At 43.1% G+C, this 25,188-nt stretch overlaps 2 protein-coding genes across 3 annotated transcripts in view; one reads left to right on the top strand and one right to left on the bottom strand.

Moving 5' to 3' along the window:
* Positions 1-25,188, bottom strand: part of LOC126998354 (nephrin-like) — a 67,356-nt gene that overhangs the window by 29,590 nt on the left and 12,578 nt on the right. Inside the window, exons 3-9 of the mRNA XM_050859872.1 lie at positions 20,520-20,697; positions 18,064-18,426; positions 12,358-12,477; positions 11,979-12,164; positions 2,785-2,899; positions 1,831-2,009; positions 1,170-1,356 (exon numbers count right to left, since the gene is read on the bottom strand). Coding sequence (XP_050715829.1) covers positions 1,170-1,356; positions 1,831-2,009; positions 2,785-2,899; positions 11,979-12,164; positions 12,358-12,477; positions 18,064-18,426; positions 20,520-20,697 — 1,328 coding nt within the window. The remainder of the gene's footprint in view (positions 1-1,169; positions 1,357-1,830; positions 2,010-2,784; positions 2,900-11,978; positions 12,165-12,357; positions 12,478-18,063; positions 18,427-20,519; positions 20,698-25,188) is intronic.
* LOC126998352 (protein abrupt-like) overlaps positions 1,156-25,188 on the top strand; it is a 464,876-nt gene continuing 440,843 nt past the window's right edge. Inside the window, exon 1 of one of the 2 annotated variants that reach the window (XM_050859864.1) lies at positions 1,156-1,286. The gene's annotated coding sequence lies outside the window, so the exon portion shown is untranslated. Of the gene's footprint in view, positions 1,287-4,978; positions 5,437-25,188 lie in introns of those variants that run through there. The other variant, XM_050859863.1, reaches the window with a different exon arrangement.

The raw sequence follows: 25,188 nt of genomic DNA, 5'->3' as shown, positions 1-25,188 counted from the left end.
AAGTTATGATTTGCTTGAATGTCTCAAGCTCTGTTTCAATGACTCTTTGCCACCTGATTTAGCTTGAACTGCATCAGATTGTATTCAGGTGACTACTCCATATGTCCGCACGCTGTTACACATAAGAAACTAAAGTAATGATAAGAAAACCTGAGTGGAAAGCTTAACAAGACGTACTACACTGACTTAGTTGAGGATCAAATGTCGGCATGAACACTTCAGTGGAAGAACAAGGGAGTCTTTGGGCCTTCTGTGGCAGTGGTCTCCACATCTGATCCACAGACTTCTTTCCTTAGTTGTGTTTCCCTACGTACGTATATTGTGGCGACTTTGCCGGGAGTGTTGTGGAAAAGGTGGAAGGAGTAACTGTGATGGTGTGTGTGTGTTTGTGTGTGTGTGTGTGTGTGTGTGTGTGTGTGTGTGAGAGAGAGAGAGAGAGAGAGAGAGAGAGAGAGAGAGAGAGAGAGAGAGAGAGAGAGAGAGAGAGAGAGAGAGAGAGAGAGAGAGAGAGAGAGAGAGAGAGAGAGAGAGAGAGAGAGAGAGAGAGAGAGAGAGAGAGAGAGAGAGAGAGAGAGAGAGAGAGAGAGAGAATGTGGTGTCAAGTCTCATCCATTCGTGGATTTGCATAACTTCAAATATCCCGCTATAGTGACAACGAGCGTAGAGTTCTAAAGTCATAGGTTAGGGAGATTAAGTATTTTTTTCTTTTGAATCTTAAACAGTCCTCGCCAACTTATAGCTCAAATTACGGTGCCCTAAGCAGAGTTCTGTCAGTGTGTGTGTCGGGCTCTGTGTGAGCGCTGATGTACTGTTGCTCTACAAATGCATCTAATTATTGATTGCAAATAGACACCAAATCAGTTTTTCAGCGTCAGAAACTAATCGTCACAACTTCATATTCAATTAATGTTCAATATGCATCATAAATCTTCCTATTCCACAAAGGCATCGCATTGTATTTTCTCAGAATTTTATAGGGTGGAATTTTTGCTGTTGTCAATTGTATCATGAGAAATAGAACCGTGTCTCACCTACATTCTGACTGCTTACATTTTGAAAGCCACTACCATGTGTTTCTTATTACTAACTGACACATTGCTCTCCTGCCTGGCTTGTAGTCATTAATTCTGTACCATACTCTCCTTCCCAGTGCCGCTCCCTTAACTCACATGGACACAGTGCCGCCGTAGAGGCCCTGAGACTGCGAGTGTGTTGTCTCTACCAGCGGGGAGCCGGAGGAGTGCCAGACGAGGGTAGAGGGCGGCACACTGGACGAGGACTGGCAGGTGAGTGTGGCCACTTGTCCAGACTCCACGCTGTTCGGGGTGGCCCACGCCGATACCTCCGTCGGGGGAACTGTACACAGAGAGAGAGAGACAGAGAGAGAGGGTGAAAAGGAGGGTGTAGGAGACGGGGAAGGGTTACGTGGAGATGCGTGGAAGGAAAGAATAAAGAGAGCGTGGGGAAGGGAAAATTTTAGGTGCGAAACCTGTGCAAGGAAAGGGTGTGAGGGAGAATGTGTGGGAGGGATACAGGTTTTTTCAGAGTCAGCGAAACTCAGCAGTGGGGAGAGATGGAAAGATAGATAGAGTGAAAAAGGAAAAATAATATATTCATGAACGACAAAAAACAAATATGATGCAATAAGTAAAATAGACCATAGGAAAAGAGCAAAAAACATTGACAAAATACACGTACATGAATAAACAATAAATCAGAGAGAATGAAAGCGCAGTTAAAAGAGAGGAAGAAACCAGGGAACCAAAATCATCAGCACCACAAAAGCTTCACAACAGACCTAAGCATAACGGATATAGAGAAGGCACTCACAGCGAAGGCTGAGGGTGGCTTGGGAGGTCATGGGCGTGGTCGTGGCGGGGTTGGTGACCTTACACGTAACCTGCTTCCCGTTGTCCACCCTCGTGACCTGCAGGAGGGCTCGAACCCGAGTCACGCCATCTTTGCTCTCATTTTCTACCGGCGCCACTTTCTGTCCCGCCTTGTACAGCCTGTGTGTGATGGAGACGGGGCGGCGCTGAGTCGGGAGGCGGAGGGAGAGGATGCGAGGTAGTAGGAATAAAATGTTGTGGAGTCACTGTTGAATTAGATATTTCTTGATTGATTATGCACGCAGCGCCATACTCGGCCACCCGGAGAACTGTGTAGGTCCCTAGGAGGTCCTATCCCGTGGGGTTCTTTTTCAGTTTTGAGATTCCAGGATAAAAATTAGTATTTGGAGTCAAACGTTCAAATACCCTACCTGCTGGTCGGGAAAATAATTCATAAAGCCCACTGCTTGTAGGTTTGTTTATGTTTGCGTCAAAAAATGAAAAATATAACCACTTAGAGGAGAGTGAAAGCGGGCCCGTATCTACCTCGTGAACAACAGAAGGCAACATGAGATGTCTCGTCTCATTATTTGGGTTCATGGCTGTAGTTTGCTTTTTAGCATCTCTATTATAATGTAAGTTGATGTTAAACGGGTATTATTTCTGAAGGTGTTGTTATTTCGCCTTTTTGTCTTAAAATAAGTGCTTTACATACACTGCTGCGACACTGTAGAATACTTGATAAACAAAGGGTAAAGAGTTCCAGTTACCATAAAGACGCACGCGAGGGGCCTAAAGTAGCACAGAGGCGTATTGATGGCCAATACGGTCTATTACATTTCGTTCATGCATCATTTTCGTTATATTTGTATGTAGAGGATCGACAAAAGGTTAAGACAATACCTCAACATTAAATTCAGCATTCATCTCACGTAAGAAAGAAAAATCTACTCACGTGAGGGCCGGGGGAGGGTTGCCGCCTTGCGAGGTGCAGGTGACAGTGAGCTGCGTGCCGCCCTCTTGCACCAAGTCCTCGCCCGCCACCTCCACCACTGGCCACCCGGGACGCTCTGCCGCCGGGAAACAGCAGGAGAAATGGGGAAAGATTATTAGTGACACTAGGCACTTGCTTCAATAAATGGTACGGTTGACTTTTAGCAGGAGTACAAAAAACAGGAAAGCCAATTTATAATTAAGGTATATGTCTACACTCTACAATAATACTAATGTGAAAAGTTATCTCATTTGAATGAAAATAACCGCGTCCGTTTGCCTCAACATTTAATGGAATGTATCAACCCATACCATCCCTTTGGTTCACCAGTTCACACGCACTGTTCCTTTGTCTCCAGTTTTCTTTCCGGCCGTTCTATCTCTGCCGTGGTAGACGGTCACTGTTCTTCCCCTAAACCTATCAACAGTAGTGTTCCACAGGGCTCTGTCCTATCACCCACTCTCTTCCTGTTATTCATCAATGATCTTCTTTCCATAGCAAACTGTCCTGTCCACTCATACGAAACTTCTTTCAAAAGAAGGCCATCCCAACAGGAAGTACACTACTCCAGACTGGAATCTGCACAACGCTTAACCTCAGACCTTGCTATAATTTCCGACAGGGGTAGAAGGAACCTTGTGTCCTTCAATGCCTCAAAAACTCAATTTCTCCACCTATCAACTCAACACAATCTTCCAGACACCTATCCCCTATACTTCGACAACACTCAGCTGTCACCTTCTTCAACACTAAATATCCTCGGTCTATCCTTAACTCAAAATCTCAACTGGAAACTTCATATCCCCTCTCTCGCTAAATCAGCTTCTTCGAGGTTGGGCGTTCTGTATCGTCTCCACCAGTTCTTCTCCCCCGCACAGTTGCTATCCATATACAGGGGCCTTGTCCGCCCTCGTATGGAGTATGCATCTCACGTGTGGGGGGGCTCTACTCACACAGCTCTTCTGGACAGAGTGGAATCTAAGGCTCTTCGTCTCATCAGCTCTCCTCCTCCTACTGATAGTCTTCTGCCTCTAAAATTCCGTCGCGATGTTGCCTCTCTTTCTATCTTCTATCGCTATTTTCACGCTGACTGCTCTTCTGAACTTGCTAACTGCATGCCTCCCCTCCTCCTGCGGCTCCGCTGCACACGACTTTCTACTCATGCTCATCCCTATACCGTCCAAACCCCTTATGCAAGAGTTAACCAGCATCTTCACCCTTTCATCCCTCACGCTGGTAAACTCTGGAACAATCTTCCTTCATCTGTATTTCCTCCTGCCTACGACCTGAACTCATTCAAGAGGAGGGTATCAGGACACCTCTCCTCCCGAAATTGACCTCTCTTTCGGCCACCTCTTTTGATTCTTTTTATAGGAGCAGCGAGTAGCGGGCTTTTTTTTTTATTATTGTTTCCTTTTTGTGTGCCCTTGAGCTGTCTCCTTTGTTGTAAAAAAAAAAAAAAAAAAAAGTCAAAATTCTGCGTAGAAACGATAAAGTTTTTTTTTTTTAACTCAGGTGATGAGGGACCACCTGACGACCCTCGATCCTTGCCCCTGCAGTCATATGGGCTCCCCGAGGTGGTGCGGGGCCTCAAACCTTCCTGACTCATGCTCCGAAAATAAAGGATTTCTTGTGGTTGAGAACGCCACCCCTCAATGTCTTGTCTTATGCGTGCCATCTGCATCATGGTTCCTCTGGGCCCGCATAGACATCGCTGCCAAGCATTGCACAGACATGACGGTTTCGTTGTGGTGATTATATCTGGTAGTCCCTATTGCGAACCATTCAAAATTAGTCGATCTGGTTGTTCTAGTGCAATGGTATAGAGCTACTGTGAAAATATGAAAAAAAGTAAATTTCTTCAAACAGCGCATTAAATATTACAAACTTTGCAGAAATATGTTTGCTCGTGATTTACAATCCCACTAATGACACTGGTGAGCCGGACACGAGGCCGCCAGATGGTGGAAGCGGTGGTGGTAGTTAGGGGTCTCAACCAAGACCACCACCACCATCAGGTCCTCCGACGAGCCTACGTTCCGTCGTTTCAAGCAGCGGCCGTTATTATCATACAGACTCGCTTGCTTTGCTTTATTACTTTGCGCCGCCAATCTGATGCAGTAAGTGACGCGAGTGAACCTCAAGAAAATATACATTTAGAGTAGGCTAAACATGTGCCTCGCTTGTAGCCTGTGGCCGTATGAATATGAACGTGGGAACAAAGGCAACGTATGGTTAGTGTAAAGACTAGGCTATACATGTGCTGTAATACTTTCGTTATACAATCAATGAGGCTATCAGAGTTCATGCTAGGGAGACATGAAAGCAACTAGGTATGAAAACATAATCACATTTTTTAACGTGTTCTTATATGAAAAGGTAAAAAATAATGCAGCAAGAAGCCAAATAATAACCCGAACACATCGACAGGCGAGTCCACGGCCAACACAAGAAAACGGACAGTGTCTTCATCGTGGTGGCCGCGTGCGTGCTGTAGCCTGTCATTCTCATATTATTAATCGTTTTCTCTAAGATCTCGTGTTCTCCAACGCTCTAATAAACACAGTATTGAGGCTCAGTGTTCCTGGTGCTACGGAACTTCTTCACAGCACTGTAAGTACCAGATGGAGACTTGTATTGCACATTGTTTAGCCAGTGACCCGTGATGTGAGGCGTGAGGCTGCGGGGCACGGCGCCGTGGCCGCCCCGCCATCCTGCCCCAATACGTTGCCTTACTCCTATGTGAACTTGTGAAGGTACCGTGCACATGTGACAGTTCTCGCCACAGCTTTGGCATAAGGGGCTTGAAACACTTCCGTGTAGGTTACTAAGGGAAATAATGGTTTGTTGAATGTCTGTATAACAGCATGAAGGTGGACAGGCAAAAGAGTATGGGCCGCCCGTGTGGTGGGCTACGCCCTTTCAGTTCTTCATTCAGGCTCCTTTCCGTATGAGTAGCATTTGGTTAATAGAGTAAGAAGCGAGATCTCGGCTCGTCCTTATTAAAACGAATCTTTACACTCGTCTTGTGGTTAGTAGTATTTACTTAGCCGAGGTAAAGGTACATAATAAAGGTATTCGTTCTTGCAAAATTTAACAAATTATAAAATTCTGGATATATGAGATTGCAAGTAAATTTGGAATTCGTAAACAGTATGAAGTCAAACAACTGAAGAAGACCTACACAAGACAGTGGCGTCAATATCTGTTCGGGCAGTAGTTTGAATGGGTTAGCACTAGGGTTTCCTGTTTGGGGAATTTTATAGCATCCCGGGATTCCGGGAAAAAGCAAGACATTTCCCGGGATCCCGGGATTTCCCGTAGCAGATAATGTTTGCTAATACTCCTGCTCTATCGTAATTCGTAAATGAACCTCAGTAGTATATACATCATAAGTAGTTACTTGCCCTGTGAAAGTGTGAAATAAGTATTTTTAAATGACATGGAGTTTCCTTGTATGTATAGAATATGAGTTTTTGCATACAATAGCATATCCATATGGAAGCTTGGCCAGTGGCACAGGCCACCCCGGTGACCCCCACCACATGTAAAATAATTTGGACATCATATTCCACAAAAGCTAACCCCAAAACTGAAAATTTTAAAATGCCCTGAAATAAAAGAATGATAGATATAACCTGGTATTTTGTCATTGTACGTATTGAAATAAAGCTGAAGAAAACAATGAAAATTCTGCAATGCACGTACAAAATCATAAGTAGATTTGGAATTTAGGCCCAACTCTCCAGACATGGTAAACAAAAAAGGTGAAATGGGACTCAAAACACTCAATACTAGAGTATGGAATGGCCTGTAAAAAAAAAAAAAAAATCAGACATCTGCAAACGCAGTCATACACCCTAAGAATTATTCATGAAATAACATTTCAAAAAGCACAAACAGTCAATACTAAGATCACTGAGCTTTGACCTTAATTTGGAGTGGCCACCTTCAGTGACCCCCACCAAGCCTCCAGTGAGAGAATGAACCTTTGGGCCTTGAAGGAACAACAGTGAAGGATAGTGAACAGCTTAACAGTGATCTGATACATGAATGAGCTTTCTCTCTCATACATTTTCATATTTTGTAGCAGATATAAGAGAAAAGTAATAAAAAAGTATCCCGGGATTTCCCGGGATTTTACAAATTTCCTGGGAAGAAAAAAAATAAAACTTTATGGCCGGGATCACGAGATCGAAGGAAACCCTAGTTAGCACAAAAAGCCTCACTCGCCTTTGTTCTGCACTGACCCAGACTAGGCTACGCCGTCACCTCTCGCTGCTACGTCACCGCCAGTGATGCTCTTATTACCTCATTATAGACATGGATGGCTGTGGTCGTTAGATAAGCAGATAAGCATTTATAACAAAATGACAGGATGAAGACACCTTAAAAATTAGTCAGTATGTAGAATATTGTAGATATGCACTCCCCAAAACACCTCCTAACCTTCAAACCTCCTAACACGGCGACGAGGTTTGCTCAAGGAGGCTGTGGCTGAGTGGTCAGCGTGCGGGTGTGCCCCGGGTTCGAGTCCCGCCCGCCGTTACAATCTGACTATTTTCAGTCATTGCCGAATGGCCTAAGACTACCAACTTACTGTCCTGAAGACCACCTTTCAATTCTGACTCCTAAAATAACTGAAAAGGATGAAAAATAAGCTCGAAGTGACCTCATGAGCCAAACAAGATGGCGCCACTTAACACTTTACGGCACCGTAATGGGCTGGGGCTGACCATCAGGCCCCACCAAGAAAGCCTACCGGCGCCATAGGCTGAACGTGAAACAAAAATTAAAAAGAAATAATCCATAGAGTTATATTTCTTGGGTTTGATGACTAAACTATGATGATCAAGCGTGGGTCTTCATCATGATCTGTTGGCTTTGGGATCGATTACATTTTGCATCACGGCCTTCTTACGTTACGGAATAGCGCTGGAACATCTGCGCGCGGGTGTCTTGACTTCAACATAATTTTTATTTATTTATTTATTTTTTATTTTTTATTTTTTTTTACATCTAAGCAGACAGTTCAAGGGCTCAAAGAAAAAAAAAAAAGCCCGCTACTCACTGCTCCCGAACAGAGGTCAAAGGAGTGTCCAAAAAGAGAGGTCAATTTCGGGAGGAGAGGTGTCCTGACACCCTCCTCTTGAAAGAGTTCAAGTCGTAGGCAGGATGAAATACAGATACCCACACATGGCGGCGGAAGTTGACAGGTAGAAGACTATCAATATGAGGAGGAGAGCTGATGAGACGAAGAGCCTTTGATTCCACTCTGTCAAGGAGAGCTGTGTGAGTGGACCCCCCCCCCCCACACACACATGAGATGCAAACTCCATACGAGAGCGCACAAGGCCCCTGTAAATGGACAGCAACTGTGCGGGGGAGAAGAACTGGCGGAGACGGTACAGAACGCCCGGCCTCGAGGAAGCTGATTTAGTAAGAGATGAGATATGAAGTTTCCAGTTGAGATTTTGAGTTAAGGATAGACCGAGGATGATTAGTGTTGAGGAAGGTGATAGCTGAGTGTTGTCAAAGAATAGGGGATAGTTGTTTGGAAGATTGTGTCGAGTGGATAGGTGGAGAAACTGTGTTTTTGAGGCGTTGAAGGACACCAGGTTCCTCTTGCCCCAATCGGAAATAATAGTAAGGTCAGAGGCTAAGCGTTCTGTTGCCTCCAGCCTTGAATCGTTAAGTTCCTGTAGGGTGAGTCTTCTTTTAAAAGAAGTTGAGTAATGCAGAGTGGAGTCATCGGCGTAAGAATGGATAGGACAGTTCGTTTTGGAAAGAAGATCATCAATGAACAACAGAAAGAGAGTGGGAGATAGGACAGAACCCTGTGGGACACCACTGTTAATAGGTTTAGGGGAAGAACAATGACCGTCTACCACAGCAGAAATAGAACGGTCAGAAAGGAAACTGGAGATAAAGGTACAGAGAGAAGGATAGAAGCCGTAGGAGGGTAGTTTGGAAAGCAAAGATTTGTGCCAGACCCTATCAAATACTTTTGATAGGTCCAGCGCAATAGCAAAGGTTTCACCGAATGAATGACCAGGAGTCAGTTAGGAAGGCAAGGAGATCACCAGTAGAACGCCCCTTGCGGAACCCATACTGGCGATCAGATAGACGGTCAGAAGTGGAAAGGTGCTTTTGAATCTTCCGGTTAAGGATTGATTCAAATTCTTTAGATAGACAAGAAAGTAAAGCTATAGGACGGTAGTTTGAGGGATTGGAGCGGTCACCCTTCTTAGGCACAGGCTGTATGAAGGCATACTTCCAGCAGGAAGGAAGGTAGATGTTGACAGGCAGAGGCGAAAGAGTTTGACCAGGCAGGGTGGCAGCACGGAGGCACAGTTTTTAAGGACAATAGGAGGCACTCCATCAGGTCCATAAGCCTTCTGAGGATTGAGGCCAGAGAGGGCATAGAAAACATCATTTTGAAGAATCTTTATAACAGGCATAAAAGAGTCAGAGGGGGGATAAGTAGGAGGAATATGCCCAGAATCGTCCAGAGTGGAGTTTTTAGAAAATTTTTGAGAGAAGAGTTCAGCCTTAGTGATAGATGAGACGGCAGTGTTGCCGTCAGGACTGAGGAGTGGAGGGAAAGATGAAGAAGTGAAGTTGGAGGAGATGTTTTTGGCTAGATGCCAGAAGCCACGGGAAGAGTTTGAGAAAGCAAGGTTTTGGCATTTTCTATTAATGAAAGAGTTTTTGGTTAGTCGGAGAATAGATTTGGCACGATTCCGGGCAGAAATGTTAAGTTCGTAGTTAGCATTAGTTTAAAGGCTCTGGTACCTTTTGAGAGCTGCCTCTCTGTCACTGACAGCACGAGACAACAAGCGTGATTAAACCAAGGCTTTTTAGCGTGAGGAGTAGAGAAAGTACGTGGAATGTATGCCTCCATTCCAGAGACTATCACCTCTGTGATGCGCTGAGCACACACAGAGGGGTCTCTATCCTGGAAGCAATAATCATTCCACGGGAAATTGGAAAAGTACCTCCTCAGGTCGTCCCACCGAGCTGAAGCAAAATGCCAGAAGCATCGCCTCTTCGGTGGGTCCAGAGGGTGTACAGGAGCGATAGGACAGGATACAAAAATAAGATTGTGATCGGAGGAGCCCAACGGAGAGAACAGTTTGACAGAATAAGCAGAAGGGTTTGAGGTAAGAAAGAGGTCTAGAATGTTGGGCCTGTCTCCAAGACGGTCGGGAATACGTGTAGGGTGCTGGACCAACTGCTCTAGATCGTTGAGGATAGCAAAGTTGTAGGCTTGTTCACCAGGCTGGTCAGTGAAAGAGGATGATCTGACTGGGGATGTGTACATGAGGGGGGCCCAAGGTTCGTAATTGTAGGTCCACTTTATTATTTTTTTTATATCAATGACTTAGGAATTAAATTAGTAGTGATGAATGAAGTAAATTTGGCAGCAGATAGGTAGATCGGTTGAGTAAGACTTAGGAGGCCAGTATTCTATTCTGAACTCAAACAATTATATGACTGGGCGGATAAATGGGATAAATGATCAATGGTGGGAGTGCAGTATTTCTGAGGTAGGTCTGGTGTAGGTGTAACTACAACCTCACATAACTATTGCTTAAATGACACTCTCATAAGTAGATCTGGGTGCGAGAGGATTCCTGGGGTCTTGGTGAGCTCACAATTTATTTCGAATCGGTGCAGAGGAGGATGACTAAGATGATTCAGGGGTTGAGAAATCCCACATGAGGAGGAAAGACAAAGAGTTAAACTTGTATTTCTCTAGAAAGGCGGGGGTGTGTGGAGACATGGAGCTAGGGATTATAAATGGATGAAGGGCTTTAATAAGGGAGAATAAGGATAAATTTTTAAGAGGTAGAGAGGACGGTAGGGACGAAAGTAACGGGGTTTACTGATAAATTCAGGATTCAACAGGACACAGGCAAAATTGGTGGGATGAAAGCCAAAGCTGGTGGTGAACATTGAAATCTCCTAGGATAGAGATTTCAGCTCAACTTTAAAGTTCAAATAGTCAAAGAATTTTACATAGTTAGTAGGTAGAGTTAGGTGAGAGGTACACAGCACAGATGTATTTAGTAATAGAATGACAATGAAGTCTTAGCCAGATGGTGGAAAATTCTGAAGAATCAAGGTTGAGGGCACGGGAGCAAGTGATGTCGTTGCTCACGTAGGCGCAACATCCAGCTTTGGATTGAAATTTAGGATAGAGATAGTAGGAGGAAACAGAGTAGAGATTGCTGTCAGTAGCCTCAGAAACCTGTGTTCCGGTGAGGAAGAGAAGGTGAGGTTTAGAGGAAGAGAGATGGTGCTCCACAGAATGAAAATTAGAACGAAGACCGCGAATGTTGCAGAAATTGAGAAGAAAGAGGTTCGAGGAGTTATCAAGACACCTCTCGGGTCGGCAGCCAGAAGGGGAGTCCTCCCTGGGGGAATTTGTGGTCCCCCCCCCCCCAGGCGGGGACTCCGAAGCATGATGTAGGTGTGCCATTTTGAAATTTGAATTTTGGGAAAAGGTGTATATGTTGTGTGAATGTAGTGTGGTGTGGATAGAGAGAGGATCTGTCTTTAGAGATCATGCTGAACTACTCTCCGGTGTTGGTGAGACAATAGGGAAACGGTTAGTGAGGACATGGGAAGGGTCTTTGGAGGGCTTCAGCTCCCTTTCCACCTCCCATATATACCTCACCGGGAGTGGCTTGCGCCCGTTCGGTAGGTGTCTTCCTACCTACTCCAGCATGTCCTACTTACTCCAGCACAGGTTAGTGCCCAGGAGTTACATACTCTTGAATCCAATCTAGATATAATTTTATGTCACTATTGTTATATTTTAACTCTGTCGAATGTGAATCATTCCTTCAGTGTACTGTAACTCTCTCTCTCTCTCATATACTCGTACATTGAAATATTTTTATTTAAATCAAAATAACCCTGATGCGTAGTCTATCATTATCCAAGAAATTGAACACGCCCGGAGACAGCAGGTTGCCAGAGAACGATAGTGCACACTGCACTCATGCGCCGCGACAATAACACAAAAGCTTGCATAAGGCCATGTTGTTGACGTTACCAGTAAAGGAAGCCTCATGCACACTATCAGTCACAGTGACTTGCGTACAGTGAGAGGCAGCCTGCAACCATCTGGCGGCGGCGACACTTACTGATGACCGTGATGACATGGGTCTGTGTGAGGAGTCTGGTGGAGAGCGGGTGCGTGGCGAGGCACTGCGCCGTGGCCTGGGTGGTGTCGGGGGTCTTTGGCATATGGTGGGTAAGCTGGGCAGAGGTCACCCATCCCCCGCCCGCCCCCTCGCTCACCACTGACGCTCCTGATGCTATGCGGGTACCTGAAGGGAAAGGAGAGAGGAAAAGGTTTGGTGCCCATGTGATCGTGTAGTGGTATTATTTGATTGTTGGATTGCAATTAGAGGGGGAAAATATTTTATCAGTTTTCTTTAATTTTTTTGATGTGGTCTACCCTAGGTTATCATGAGTCATTCATATAGGAAAGCATTAGTGATGTAGGTTAGATGAGCTCACCTTGCAGACGCCAGGTGAGCGTGGGAGGGGGGTTGGCAGGGGAGGAGCGGCAGGTGAGGGTGAACAGCTGGCCCGCCGCCACCACCGTCGGCCCAGTCACAGACACGTCCTCGGGAGGGTCTTTGCCGCGAGTCAGGGTAAACAGAGGCGAGTGTCGGGGTGCAAGGAGAAGGAAGGGCCGTAAATCAACATAAACACAGGGCTTAGGTGAACATATATACTACTAGGAGTACAGGTGAACGTGGGTAATTCAAGGAGAGGCACTGTACAAATTTATGCAGGTAAGACAGGTGAACGCCTTTGCCATGAACTGGTTGATGGTGATAATGATAGTGACAATTATAATAATAATAATAATAATAATAATAATAATAATAATAATAATAATAATAATAACAATAGTATATAACTTTTTTATGTATACTTGTTCCTTTCATTGCAATCATGTATCTACAACAATATCTACTACACTACCATTTAATATTGAATATTACTGTTATTGTTATCACTTCATTGTGAATAAAAGACGGTGTACGTTCCGTAAATATATAAATTTCATAACATTTGCTGTATATCTTGGACTCACTGCATGGTGAGGGTAACGTTAGCAGTCAGAGGGCGTGGCATGGCAGGGCAGGACTCACAGTGCACGGTGAGGTTAACGTTGGCAATAAAGGGGTGGGGCGGCGGGACTCACAGTGCACGTTGAGAGTAACGTTAGCGGTGAGGAGGCGGGGCGGGATTCACAGTGCACGGTGAGGGTAACGTAAGTAGTGAGGGGGCGGCGCGGGGCGGGGCAGGACCCACAGTGCACGGTGAGGGTAACATTAGCAGTAAGGGGGCGGGGCGGGACTCACAGTGCACGGTGAGGGTAACGTTAGCATTGAGGGGGCGGGGTGGGCCGGGGCGGCGGGACTCAGTGTACGGTGAAGGTTACGTTTGCAGTGAGGGGTCGGGGCGGGGCGGGATTCACTGTGCACCGTGAAGGTAACGTTAGCGTGAGGGGGCGGGGCGGGGCGGGGTGGGCCGGAATTCACATTGCACGGTGAAGGTAACGTTAGTATTAAGGGGGCGGTACTCACAGTGCACGGTAAGAGTAATGTTAGCAATGAGGGGTCGGAGCGCGGCGGGGTAGGACTCGCATTGCACAGTGAAGGTGACGTTAAGCTACGGTTACACTAGTCAACGAAATGGTTGGATTCCAACGATTCGCTTGAATTTCGTCCAAGGTTGGAGGATTTCGTTTGGAATCCAAGCGTAGGGTAGGAGGAAAGATACCTCGCTCAGTAGCGTTGTACTCCTTCCCTTGGATCTCATCCAAGGGAAGAAAACTGAAGATCTATATTATACAGTATTCATATTTATGACATATTTGAAAACAAAGTATACAGCTTATTCAGTCATAAGAGATGAAGTATTTAATTGTATAAAAATATCTTGAAATAGGAATAAAATTTTATAGAATGTATATAGTGGCAATAAGCAGACATTCGTTTAAACATTTCCTCTCCCTACGCCCCATAACTTCATCTGTTCTCGCCGTGATGGCAATTGTCTTCTTTCTTCCGGGAAAGCAGCTCACAGCGTGGCACATGTGTTGTTGTTGTTCTTCCTCTTCTTCTTCTTCTTTTCGTCTTGACGCCGTTGAAAAGGCAGAAACCTAAACATTTCCAACGGCAAGGTTGGACTCGTCTAACCACTCGTCCAAAGATAGAATTGGATGGACAGCTGTTTAAGGTTGGACTCCAAGCGTTTCGTTGACTAGTGTAACCGTAGCTTTAGCAGTCAGAGGGCGAGGCATGGCGGGGCGGGACTCAAGAGTGCACGGTAAGAGCAACGTTAGTAGTCCATGAGCAAGACTTGATATTGGTTCCAAATTTTTACCATGCTTTCATGAAACCCATATGCCCATAGATAAAAAAAAATATAGCCAAGCTTGGAACGGTAGCTTAGTGCTAGTAATCAACTCTGAAAGATGGAGAACCGCGCCCGATCCGGGACGCAAATTTATAGGGTAGAGGAAATATATATTGCGACATCTTTAGAACTAATTGCTTTTTACTACATATGACCTCTCAAAATGTTGGAAACTTTGTTGGACATACTTGTATATCTTATATGCTAAAATGCTAATTACGTAGGTTACAAGAGGTCAAAAGGTTACGAAACTTGACCCCTGGTTAAAATCTGACCACCCTTGCACTACCAAACATCACATTCTCCTACAGTCCCATAGTGTGTCCACTAAAGGGGCTCCAGTATCTATGTCTGAGTAGCATCTCAGTCTTCATCATCATCATCATCGATATAAAACACAGTAAATATAACAGTAAGCTATCTCGTTGAATAAACTAAATATATTCATCTTCCCTTTCGGGCTGGTCGATAAATGGGTACCTGGGGAAACCTCGGGAAGGTAAACTGTGGTAACCTGGATGTCACGCCACAGGCTCAAGGGGCAATTTTACTGAGATAAGCAATGCGGCCATGCTCAGCTACACCGTATGCCCTCATCTTTACTCTTTTGGTTGGTCCCAGCCAATTGATGGCACAGCCAACTGTTTTATATTGCCGCCATCTTGCTTGACTAATCCCCCCACCCTCCCGAACTTCACTTGATCCTCTTTAGAGAGTTTCGCTGGAGTCTGAGTTGATAGGCAATCATCAGGACAGCATGTGGGTAGTCTTGGACCCCTCCAAACACTCAGATGAACTAAAGATAAGCTATTAAAAGGGACAAAAATCACCAACTTTAGGAAGTGGCAGGAAAGCAAATATTTGAAATATATACTCCTTTTTTTTTTCTTCAAGGAATCACTTTACATACATACATAGATGGTGCTGGCCAGTGGCTGGCTGGCTGCGGATGTTCAGTCTAAGGACTGGCTCAAACAGCCACCCATGTTACTTAAAATGATGGAATATGATACAAGAATACTCCAACATTTGTTTTAAACTAATGTAGAGAATATTAAGGTTTACATTCATTTATTTTCATTTATAAAAATATAAAAATCGATTTAAATAAAAAAAAAATCTGATTTAAATAAAAAATCCGATTTTTTTTTTATTAAAAAATCAACAACCCTGATATATATATATATATATATATATATATATATATATATATATATATATATATATATATATATATATAGAGAGAGAGAGAGAGAGAGAGAGAGAGAGAGAGAGAGAGAGAGAGAGAGAGAGAGAGAGAGAGAGAGAGAGAGAGACCCACACACACATATATATATATTTATATATATATAGATATATATATATATATATATAGAGAGAGAGAGAGAGAGAGAGAGAGAGAGAGAGAGAGAGAGAGAGAGAGAGAGAGAGACACACACACACACACACACACACACACACACACACACACACACACACACACACACTATATATATATATATATATATATATATATATATATATATATATATATATATATATATATATATATATATATATATATATATATATATATATATATATCTTAGAGTACTGAATATTTAATATATGTAAGCTTTCCAGTTCCAGTTCTGGTCGGAACATTTTGATAGTTCCGGCTAGTTCCGGTTCCGGCCATAACTTGACATACTGGCTCCGGTGCATCTCTAATTTTAACTTAGATGTGAAGGCCATTTCCAAAATGTCTGGTGCCACGATGACAACAGCTGCCAGACCAAACATGCCGCAATGCTCGGCATGATGGAGTAGCCGGGTGTATGACTCCTCCTGGCTGCTCTGTAGATCTTGAACATCCGATACCGAGTCCTTTGTAACTCTTGTGCACTGGTCTCCGTCTGTGAGGAAAAGCTCTTTTCTGTCTAGCCTCTCACGTAGACTTTGGTCATTGCTCTATTCCTTAACTTGAAAATAAATCAGTTGGATCTTGCTGTTTTCCCTTGTAGAAAACTCTTTCATTGATTCAACCTGTGACCAGATCCAATCTTACCAAATGTTATGGCACTCTCAGACTCTCTGTTTACCCGCTCTTCATTTTTGGTTGTACACGTCAAAGATAATATCAATTCGGCGGTTGACTCTCCCTTTCCTCAGAACCGCAGACAAGATGGATTTGAAGGCTTCTCCAAAAGAGGCATTAGTGGTGTTTGCCATCATTTTTTGTAAAATGGCCATTCCATAGTGATGCAAGCTGAGTTAGAAGGGATGGTATCTACTGATGAAAAATCCTTCCTCAGGAATATGGAGAGCTGTGCTTTATTGGTCTTCCAAAGGGTGCCATCAAGGTTTGCTAAATAAAGCCCAAGACGATAAGATAACACATCCTTCATGTCCAACTTTCTGGTCTGTCTAGTGAAGGTCATTTTCACAAACAGGCTCTTGTTAGCCTTCATGATGATGCTTCGTTTCTGTATTTTGAAAGAATCTTTATTTTCGTATCTCTGAAATTCTACAGCCTCTGTTTCTTCAGTGGATCGAAGAAATCCTTGGTGGCACTGACGTCAAGCCTTTCATTACAGAATTCTTTAAAAGCCACGGTGCCATTCTCTTTGGCCCCAAAAGGTCTTTCGTGATGCTGCCAGGGGAGCAGTGCTTGAAGGAGAGTTGTTCCTGCCTCCAGAACGGGATGAGGTGCAGATACGTATGCAATTTGTAGACTTGTAGAAGCATACAAGAGGAGGAGGAGGAACATGACAAGGTTGAATTTGAATGGTCATGTGATGATGATGACGACGAAGATCGAGATGCTACTCAGACCTGGATACTGGATCCCCTTTTAATGGACACGCTGTGGTACTGTAGGGGGATGTGATGCTTGGTAGTGCAAGGGCTCAAATCTGATGAAACACTTAATAAATGTATCAGTTATTTTTTGCTCTCTCTGGGGGAGCACATGTAGCTGTATTTCATGCTCTTCGGGTCACTATAATTGTGTTGTAATTTAAAATTGTAACTTCTTTGAGCCAGTAGGATTAGGCTGGAAATAAAGGTTTCAATAGGCCTGAAAATCCATAATTAACTTAACAGCCCTAAACTAAATAAGAGCACTGTTGCACATTATATTTGATATTTGTATTGAAAAATTGTGAAACTTTTTACATGAACAGCAACAAATTGGCATCTACTATGGCACCTAGAAACGTCTGTTTTCAAATATGTCAAAATTCGTTATCATGGCTCAGATATAAATAAATTTTACACTTTTAGTATAAAATGGACTTCGATACAATTAACTTTTATTTGAGCCTATTTTGGCTGAGAAATTCCCATTGGTAGAGTAACTGTGGTACTTTTTATGGACAGGTGATCAGATTTTAATCTTGGGTCGAGTTTCGTGACATTTTGACCTCTGATGACCTACTTAATTAGCACATTGGCGTATAAGAGGTACAGATATGTAGAAGACAAAGCTTCCAACATTTCCAGTTGTCATTTGTGGCAAAAGGCAATTATTTCAAAAGATAACGCAATTTATATTTCTCCTACCCCATAATTTTGAGTCCTTGATCGGACGCGGTTCTCCATCTTTAAAAGTTGATCACTAACTAGGCTACCGTTCCAAGCTTGGCTTCGAAGTTTGTTTTTTTCATCTATGGGTAGGTATATACCTTTCAAGAAAACATGGTGAAATTTTGACACCCCAGGTGGTACCAACTCATGAAAATCTGGGGTGTCACATGGACTAAAGCAGTGAGGGGGCGGAGCGTGCTGGGCGAGGTGATTGCTACTCACAGTGCACGGTGAGGGTAACGTTGGCAGTGAGGGGGCGGGGCAGGAGGTCGCTGGACACCCGACACTCGTACACAGCCTCGTCCTCCTCCCTGGCCGCCGTCACCAGTTGCTCCACCCTCACGGTCCTCTCGCGGGCGGTGGCGCTTGTGGTGCTGGTGACCGTGGTGGGTAGGCCGATGTGCAGCGGCGCCTTGGTGGGCTGGGGGGCGGCCGGGGCGTGGGTCAGCGGCCGCCCGTGTCTGTACCATGTGACCCAGGGGCGGGGGCGACCCCCCGTCACCTGGCATACGAGCGTTTTTCTGTCGCCCACGGCCAGTACGTCTCCTGTTTTGTAGCCGGTGATAACTGGCGGCCCGGGGGCGTCTGCAGGGGACGGGGAGGGTGGGTTCAGTTAGCAAAGGAAGGATAAAATGTCGCTGTGCTTAATACAACTTTAACTTTCAAAGGACTCTGCGTAAGATAGAACAAAAAAAAGTAATTCAGAGAAAAGGAAAAGGACAGGAGCAACGACGTCTCTACGATAGTAGATAGAGTTAAAAAATATTGGAAATGTCGCAGACATCTGTTTTATTAATTTTCTGTTTTGCTAATTTTCTCGATAGTGGACAAGTTCAAGGCTGTTTAATAATCATAATCAGCGATCTTGTAAATTAATAAAATAGCTATTTACGACATTACTAATATTTTTTAACTCGTAATCGACTATAATTGACGGTATTTGTTATTGCTGCCTGCATATTACTGACACTGACGACTGTTCACTATGCGTAGACTAGCATACAGTATCCACGAAATCGGACACAACGTGTGACAGCAGGTTGTCAGCGCACGATAATGCTCACTTCAGACTTGGGTGATCCGACTATTTAGTGCTCGGTACCGGTACCAATACTTACCATCAGCCCATCACGTTCAGTCCCTCAGTTCCTTCTTACACGAGTAAGAGCCTAAGAGGATATCTCGGAAATATGGATATTTTCTCTCTCTCTCCACGAAATCGGACACGCAGTGTGACATAAGGTTGCCAGCGCACGATAATGCTCACTTCAGACTTGGGTGAACCGACTACAGTACCGGTACCGTACCGTATAGACGTTATCGTTAATACCGGCGCCGTACGATATAGATGACATCTGAACCTTCCTGACCCTCTTTCAACTACTACTACTTCTACACAACTACTACTAATCCTACTATATACTACTACTAGGTTTACAGAAGCTTTCTTGTGCAGGCCTACCGACCTCTTGCAGATCCCAAACGTTATATTTACTTGTTCAGCTAACACTACCACCCCCACCAGCGGTACTACTACTACTACTACTACTACTACTACCTCAACCACTACTGCTATTGCTACCAATAGTAGTATTAGTAGTAGTAATAATAATAATAATAATAATAATAATAATAATAATAATCATATGTATATAATAATTATAATAGTCTGTAGTTGTGATAGGATTATTATTATTATTATTATTATTATTATTATTATTATTATTATTATTATTATTATTATTATTATTATTATTATTACTATTACTATTTATTTTACCATTTGTATGATAATTGTTATCAATATTATTATTATTTTTATATTTATTTTTATTTTTTATTTTAGTTGTAGAAGTAGTAGTGAAGCAAGTGGCAGCAGCATCAACAGTGGCAGTATTTCCTCTTAACCCAAATCGAGACCGGCAAAGAATCGGAAAACAAATGCTGTAAATGTCCTAGACTGCGGTGCTCTAAAAAGCAAAGAAAACCTGAGTTTCAAAGAACAATTAAGTTCATGAGGTGATCCAAGGGACGGGAAGGAAAGTTTGAAAAGAATGACAAAAAAATACTTAAACGAAGACTGGTGTCCTGGAGAGAAGAGTGACTGAGTGTACGAGAAAATTGCTACAACCTTTACCGTTGTGAAAAGGAAAACTAGGAGCTGACAGACTGGCACACTTCACTTTCTATCATTGTGGATGAGGAAGCGAAGGTGTTTTTATGCTCTTGCATCAAAGAGATGAACGGAATAGACGTGCGAGTGAGCAGCAAGCGTCGGGTCTATTTTTGTAGTCAAGTTTGCCACTAGGAAAGGAACGGGAGGTGAAGAAATAGACAGTTAGTATTAGTGGTGAACAGACCCACGAAGTAATAACCAAAATACCATATAAAATGTGTAAAAGTCGGCACAGTAAAATGTAGGTCAACAAACTAAGTAACACTTCCCCCCCCACCCACACACACACACACACAGCAAGGAGTTGTGACCTCGTTGTCGCGGTGTGTTGTGTGTGAGTGGTCTCAGTCCTACTCAAAGATCGGTACTATGAGCTCTGTGCTCTTCCGTAGGGGAACGGCTGGCTGTCTCGAGAGAGACCCGCAGCAGACCAAGAGGTGAATTACACATACACACCGAGCACGACACAAAATACACAAGGCAACCAAGCGAGGCGACTTACGCAGGACGGCGAGGGTGAGGGAGGCGACGAGGGTGGTGGGGGAGTGTTGCAAGGCGGGGTGGAGGGCACGGCAGGAGTACTCCTGGCCGTCGTCCTCAGCCGCCACCCGCACCACCAGGCGGCTCCGCACGTCCCACCGCAGGGGCTCCTTTGACGATATCACCTCTTCTCGGTGCAGCTCTGCGGGGTGGCAGAGAACGGGGCGTGAGGGGCAGTACATGCACAGGAAGGCTGTGTAAACTGTTGACGGAGTGGGAGCCTTCTTTTTAACAGTAAAGGAGGCAGCTGAAATATATATATATATATATATATATATATATATATATATATATATATATATATATATATATATATATATATATATATATATATATATATATATATATATATATATATATATATATATATATATATATATATATATATATATATATATATATATATATATATATATTTTTTTTTTACAGCTAAGGAGACAGCGCAAAGAAAAAAGGAATAAAAGGCCACTCACTGCTCCTGAACAGAGGTTAAAGGAGTGTCCAAAATCAGAGGTTAATTTGAGGAGAGCTGATACCTCCTCTTGAAAGAGTTCAGTCGTAGGCAGGAGGAAATACAGATGAAGGAAGATTGTTCCAGAGTTTACCAGCGTGAGGGATGAAAGAGTGAAGATGCTGGTTAACTCTTGCATAAGGGGTTTGGACAGTATAGGGATGAGCATGAGTAGAAAGTCGAGTGCAGCGGGCCGCGGGAGGGGGAGGCATGCAGTTAGCAAGTTCAGAAGAGCAGTCAGCGTGGAAATATCGATAGAAGATATAAAGAGAGGCAACATTGCTGCGGAAATTAAGAGGTAGAAGACTATCAGTATGAGGAGGAGAGCTGATGAGACTAACAGCCTTAGCCTCCACTCTGTCCAGAAGAGCGGAGCCCCCCACACATGAGATGCATACTCCATACGAGGGCGGACAAGGCCCCTGTATATGGACAGCAACTGTGCAGGGGAGAAGAACTGGCGGAGACGGTACAGAACGCCCAGCCTCGAGGAAGCTGATTTAGTAAGAGATTGAGATATGAAGTTTCCAGTTAAGATTTTGAGTTAAAGATAGACCGAGGATGTTTAGTGTTGAGGAAGGTGATAGCTGGGTGTTGTCAAAGAATAGGGGATAGTTGTTTGGAAGATTGTGTCGAGTGGATAGGTGGAGAAACTGTGTTTTTGAGGCGTTGAAGGACACCAGGTTCTTCTTGCCCCAATCGGAAATAATAGTAAGGTCTGAGGCTAAGCGTTCTGCAGCCTCCAGCCTTGAGTCGTTAAGTTCCTGAAGGGTGGGTCTTCTATTAAAAGAAGTTGAATAATGCAGAGTGGAATCATCGGCGTAGGAATGGATAGGACAGTTCGTTTTGGAAAGAAGATCATCAATGAACAACAGAAAAAGAGTGGGAGATAGGACAGAACCCTGTGGGACACCACTGTTAATAGATTTAGGAGAAGAACAGTGACCGTCTACCACGGCAGAAATAGAACGGTCAGAAAGGAAACTGAGATAAAGGTACAGAAAGAAGGATAGAAACCGTAGGAGGGTAGTTTAGAATGCAAAGTTTTGTGCCTGACCCTATCATCAGCTTTTGATATGTCCAGCGCAATAGCAAATGTTTCACGGAAACGGGTATGAGAGTATGTCCAAGAGTGAGTTAAGAGGAGATCACCAGTAGAACGCCCTTGCGGAACCCATACTGGCGATCAGATAGAAGGTCAGAAGTGGAAAGGTGCTTTGAATCTTCCGTTAAGGATTGATTCAAAAGCTTTAGATAGACAAGAAAGTAAAGCAATAGGACGGTAGTTTGAGGGATTGGAGCGGTCACCCTTCTTAGGTACAGGCTGTATGAAGGCATATTTCATGCGAGAAGGAAAGGTAGATGTTGACAGGCAGAGGCGAAAGAGTTTGACCAGGCAGGGTGACAGCACGGAGGCACAGTTTTTAAGGACAATAGAGGCACTCCATCAGGTCCATAAGCCTTCTGAGGATTGAGGCCAGAGGGCATAGAAAATATCATTTGAAGAATCTTTTATAACAGGTATATATATATATATATATATATATATATATATATATATATATATATATATATATATATATATATATATATATATATATATATATATATATATATATATATATATATATATATATATATATATATATATATATATATATATATATATATATATATATATATATATATATATATATATATATATATATATATATATATATATATATATATATATATATATATATATATATATATATATATATATATATATATATATATATATATATATATATATATATATATATATATATATATATATATATATATATATATATATATATATATGAAGACCGCTGGCACAACTGCAAATAGAGGACTGACTACATAAGAACACGAGGAGTCTGCAAGAGGCCGGCAGGCCTATGCAAGGCAGCTCCTGTAAACCTAACCCCACCTAACCACTCTTCGTGAACTTTTCTAATCATATCATGAAGGTGTCTATTGTATTGGTATTCACAACATGACTGCGAAGTCTGTTTCAGTTATCTCTTACTCTATTGGTAAATCAATTCTTGCCTGTGTCTTTGCTGAACTTGAATTTATCCAACTTCAACCCATACCCACATGTCATACGCGGCCTTCTTACGACCACAACCTTATTAACATTACCTTTTTTAGAACCATTCATCAATTTATAAATTTCGATCGTCTCGTCGCACCCTTCGCCTTACTACTATAAATGTTTCAGTCTGTCCTTTTATGGTAAGTTTATCAATCAGTTAATCATTTTTGTCATCCTCCTCTGCTCAGGTTCTAACCCGATAATGTCCGTTCGGTAATAAGACCAGAACCGCACAGCAGAATCGAGATGAAGTCTTATTAAATATTACTTGAGGATAACGTCAGCATTTTTATTGAATACTCTCATTGAAATGACACTCAGTACCCTGTTTGCACAATTTTTAGCTTGAATGCATTGAATCCTTTTAGAGGGACATCAGAGGTTACTCCTAAATTCCTCTCACGCTTGCTTAGTGTAGTGCCCTTAATTTAATGATAATGTATAATATATGCGAAAGGCCAGTTTTGTCCTACACTAAATACTTCACTTCCCAACATTGCACTCCATCTATCACTTCCCCCGGGCAATTATACAATCTGTCAAGTTCGTATTTGTAGAACACTAGCGGCCTGACCAGGGGTGGATCAAATACAATTGTATTTGTATTTGAATTGTATTTAAATACAATTTTAATGTATTTGTATTTGTATTTTGACATACAGAGAAAAAAGTATTTTGTATTTGTATTTGTATATTGGCACCCAGAAAAAAAATATTTTGTATTTGTATTTGTATTTTGGCACCTAGAAAAAAAAAGTATTTTGCATTTGTATTTATATTTCGAGTCAAAACCATTTGAGGAGGATAAATACTGTTAAGGAAATAGAAAAAGAAGTAATGTTAAGCCGCGTAAAGGCGGAGGAGGAAACAGATTAAGGTTGAAGGCAAAGGAGGAAAGGATTAACGTCAGATCACGGGGAAAGCGGAGTAAGGAGAACATTAAGGTTGAAGGCGGAGGAGGAAAAAAATTAAGGGTGGGGAGTAAGAAGGAAATTAACCTCAGGTCACATGGAGGAGGAATAGGAGAGGATTTAGGGAGTTACTGAGGGATGGGTGGCTCGGAAGAAGGATCCGCCCGCAAAAATGTGTGACGTCACGGAAATGGGAGGCATAGGGGATGAGATGTGAGTGAAGACGACGAGAGAGACAGTAAACCGATCTACTGCTTTAACTTGGCATATGCGCTACAGTCACCTATCAAAAAGAGGTTGCATCCATTTCTTGAGCGGACTGATGTCATTGCCGCAGCTGTCATGGGCCCCAGGTTTAAGCTGGCATGGACGTCATGTAAGAAAATGCAAAAGGAAAAGGTTTCCAAGATTGTGGACCTAATTATTTCCAAGTCAACTCAGTCGACCTTGAAGAAGAAAACATTTCAAAAGAGTGAGCCTTTCGTCTTTTCGGCTGGCATGAGTGCAACACTTTGCCTACATGGTGCATCAACAAATGACACTACAGTGGTGAAGGCAGAACTTGAAACGTACCCTGAAGAAGGTGTTTTGCCTTTTGATGTCAATCCACTGAGGTACTGGCGTGATGCAAAAAGCTTCAAAAATTTGAAACACTTTGCCAAGAATATTCTAGGGTGCTGTTCAACAACATGAACGCCCCGGGAAGCAAGTCACATCCACGAACATAAAAAAAAAGTCCCCGCAGAGAAATTAAACAGCTGTCGTGATGATAACAGAAAAAGAACAAAGGGCGGGAGGCGAGGGGGATGAAAGAGATGGAGGGAGATGAAGGGGAGGGAGAATGGAAAGGAATGGGGGCTGATGAAGAAGTTTGAAAGAAATATATGTATAGAGAGCAAGGATGAAAGAAAGGGAGAAATAGAATGAAATAAAGAAAAGAAAAATAGAGGAACAGACGACTAAAGAGAAGTGGCAGCCCAATACAAATGTTAGGAAACTTTAGTGGGCCGTCCTCGTGAGTCAAAACGCTCACTGGTGTTCTCCCTCAGCAGGTGTGTGAATGCGATGCACCTGAAAGACGTTAATT

This window comes from Eriocheir sinensis, chromosome 14, assembly GCF_024679095.1.
Source record: "Eriocheir sinensis breed Jianghai 21 chromosome 14, ASM2467909v1, whole genome shotgun sequence".
NCBI classification, from domain to species: domain Eukaryota; kingdom Metazoa; phylum Arthropoda; class Malacostraca; order Decapoda; family Varunidae; genus Eriocheir; species Eriocheir sinensis.
This window is presented reverse-complemented; position numbering and strand designations above follow the sequence as displayed.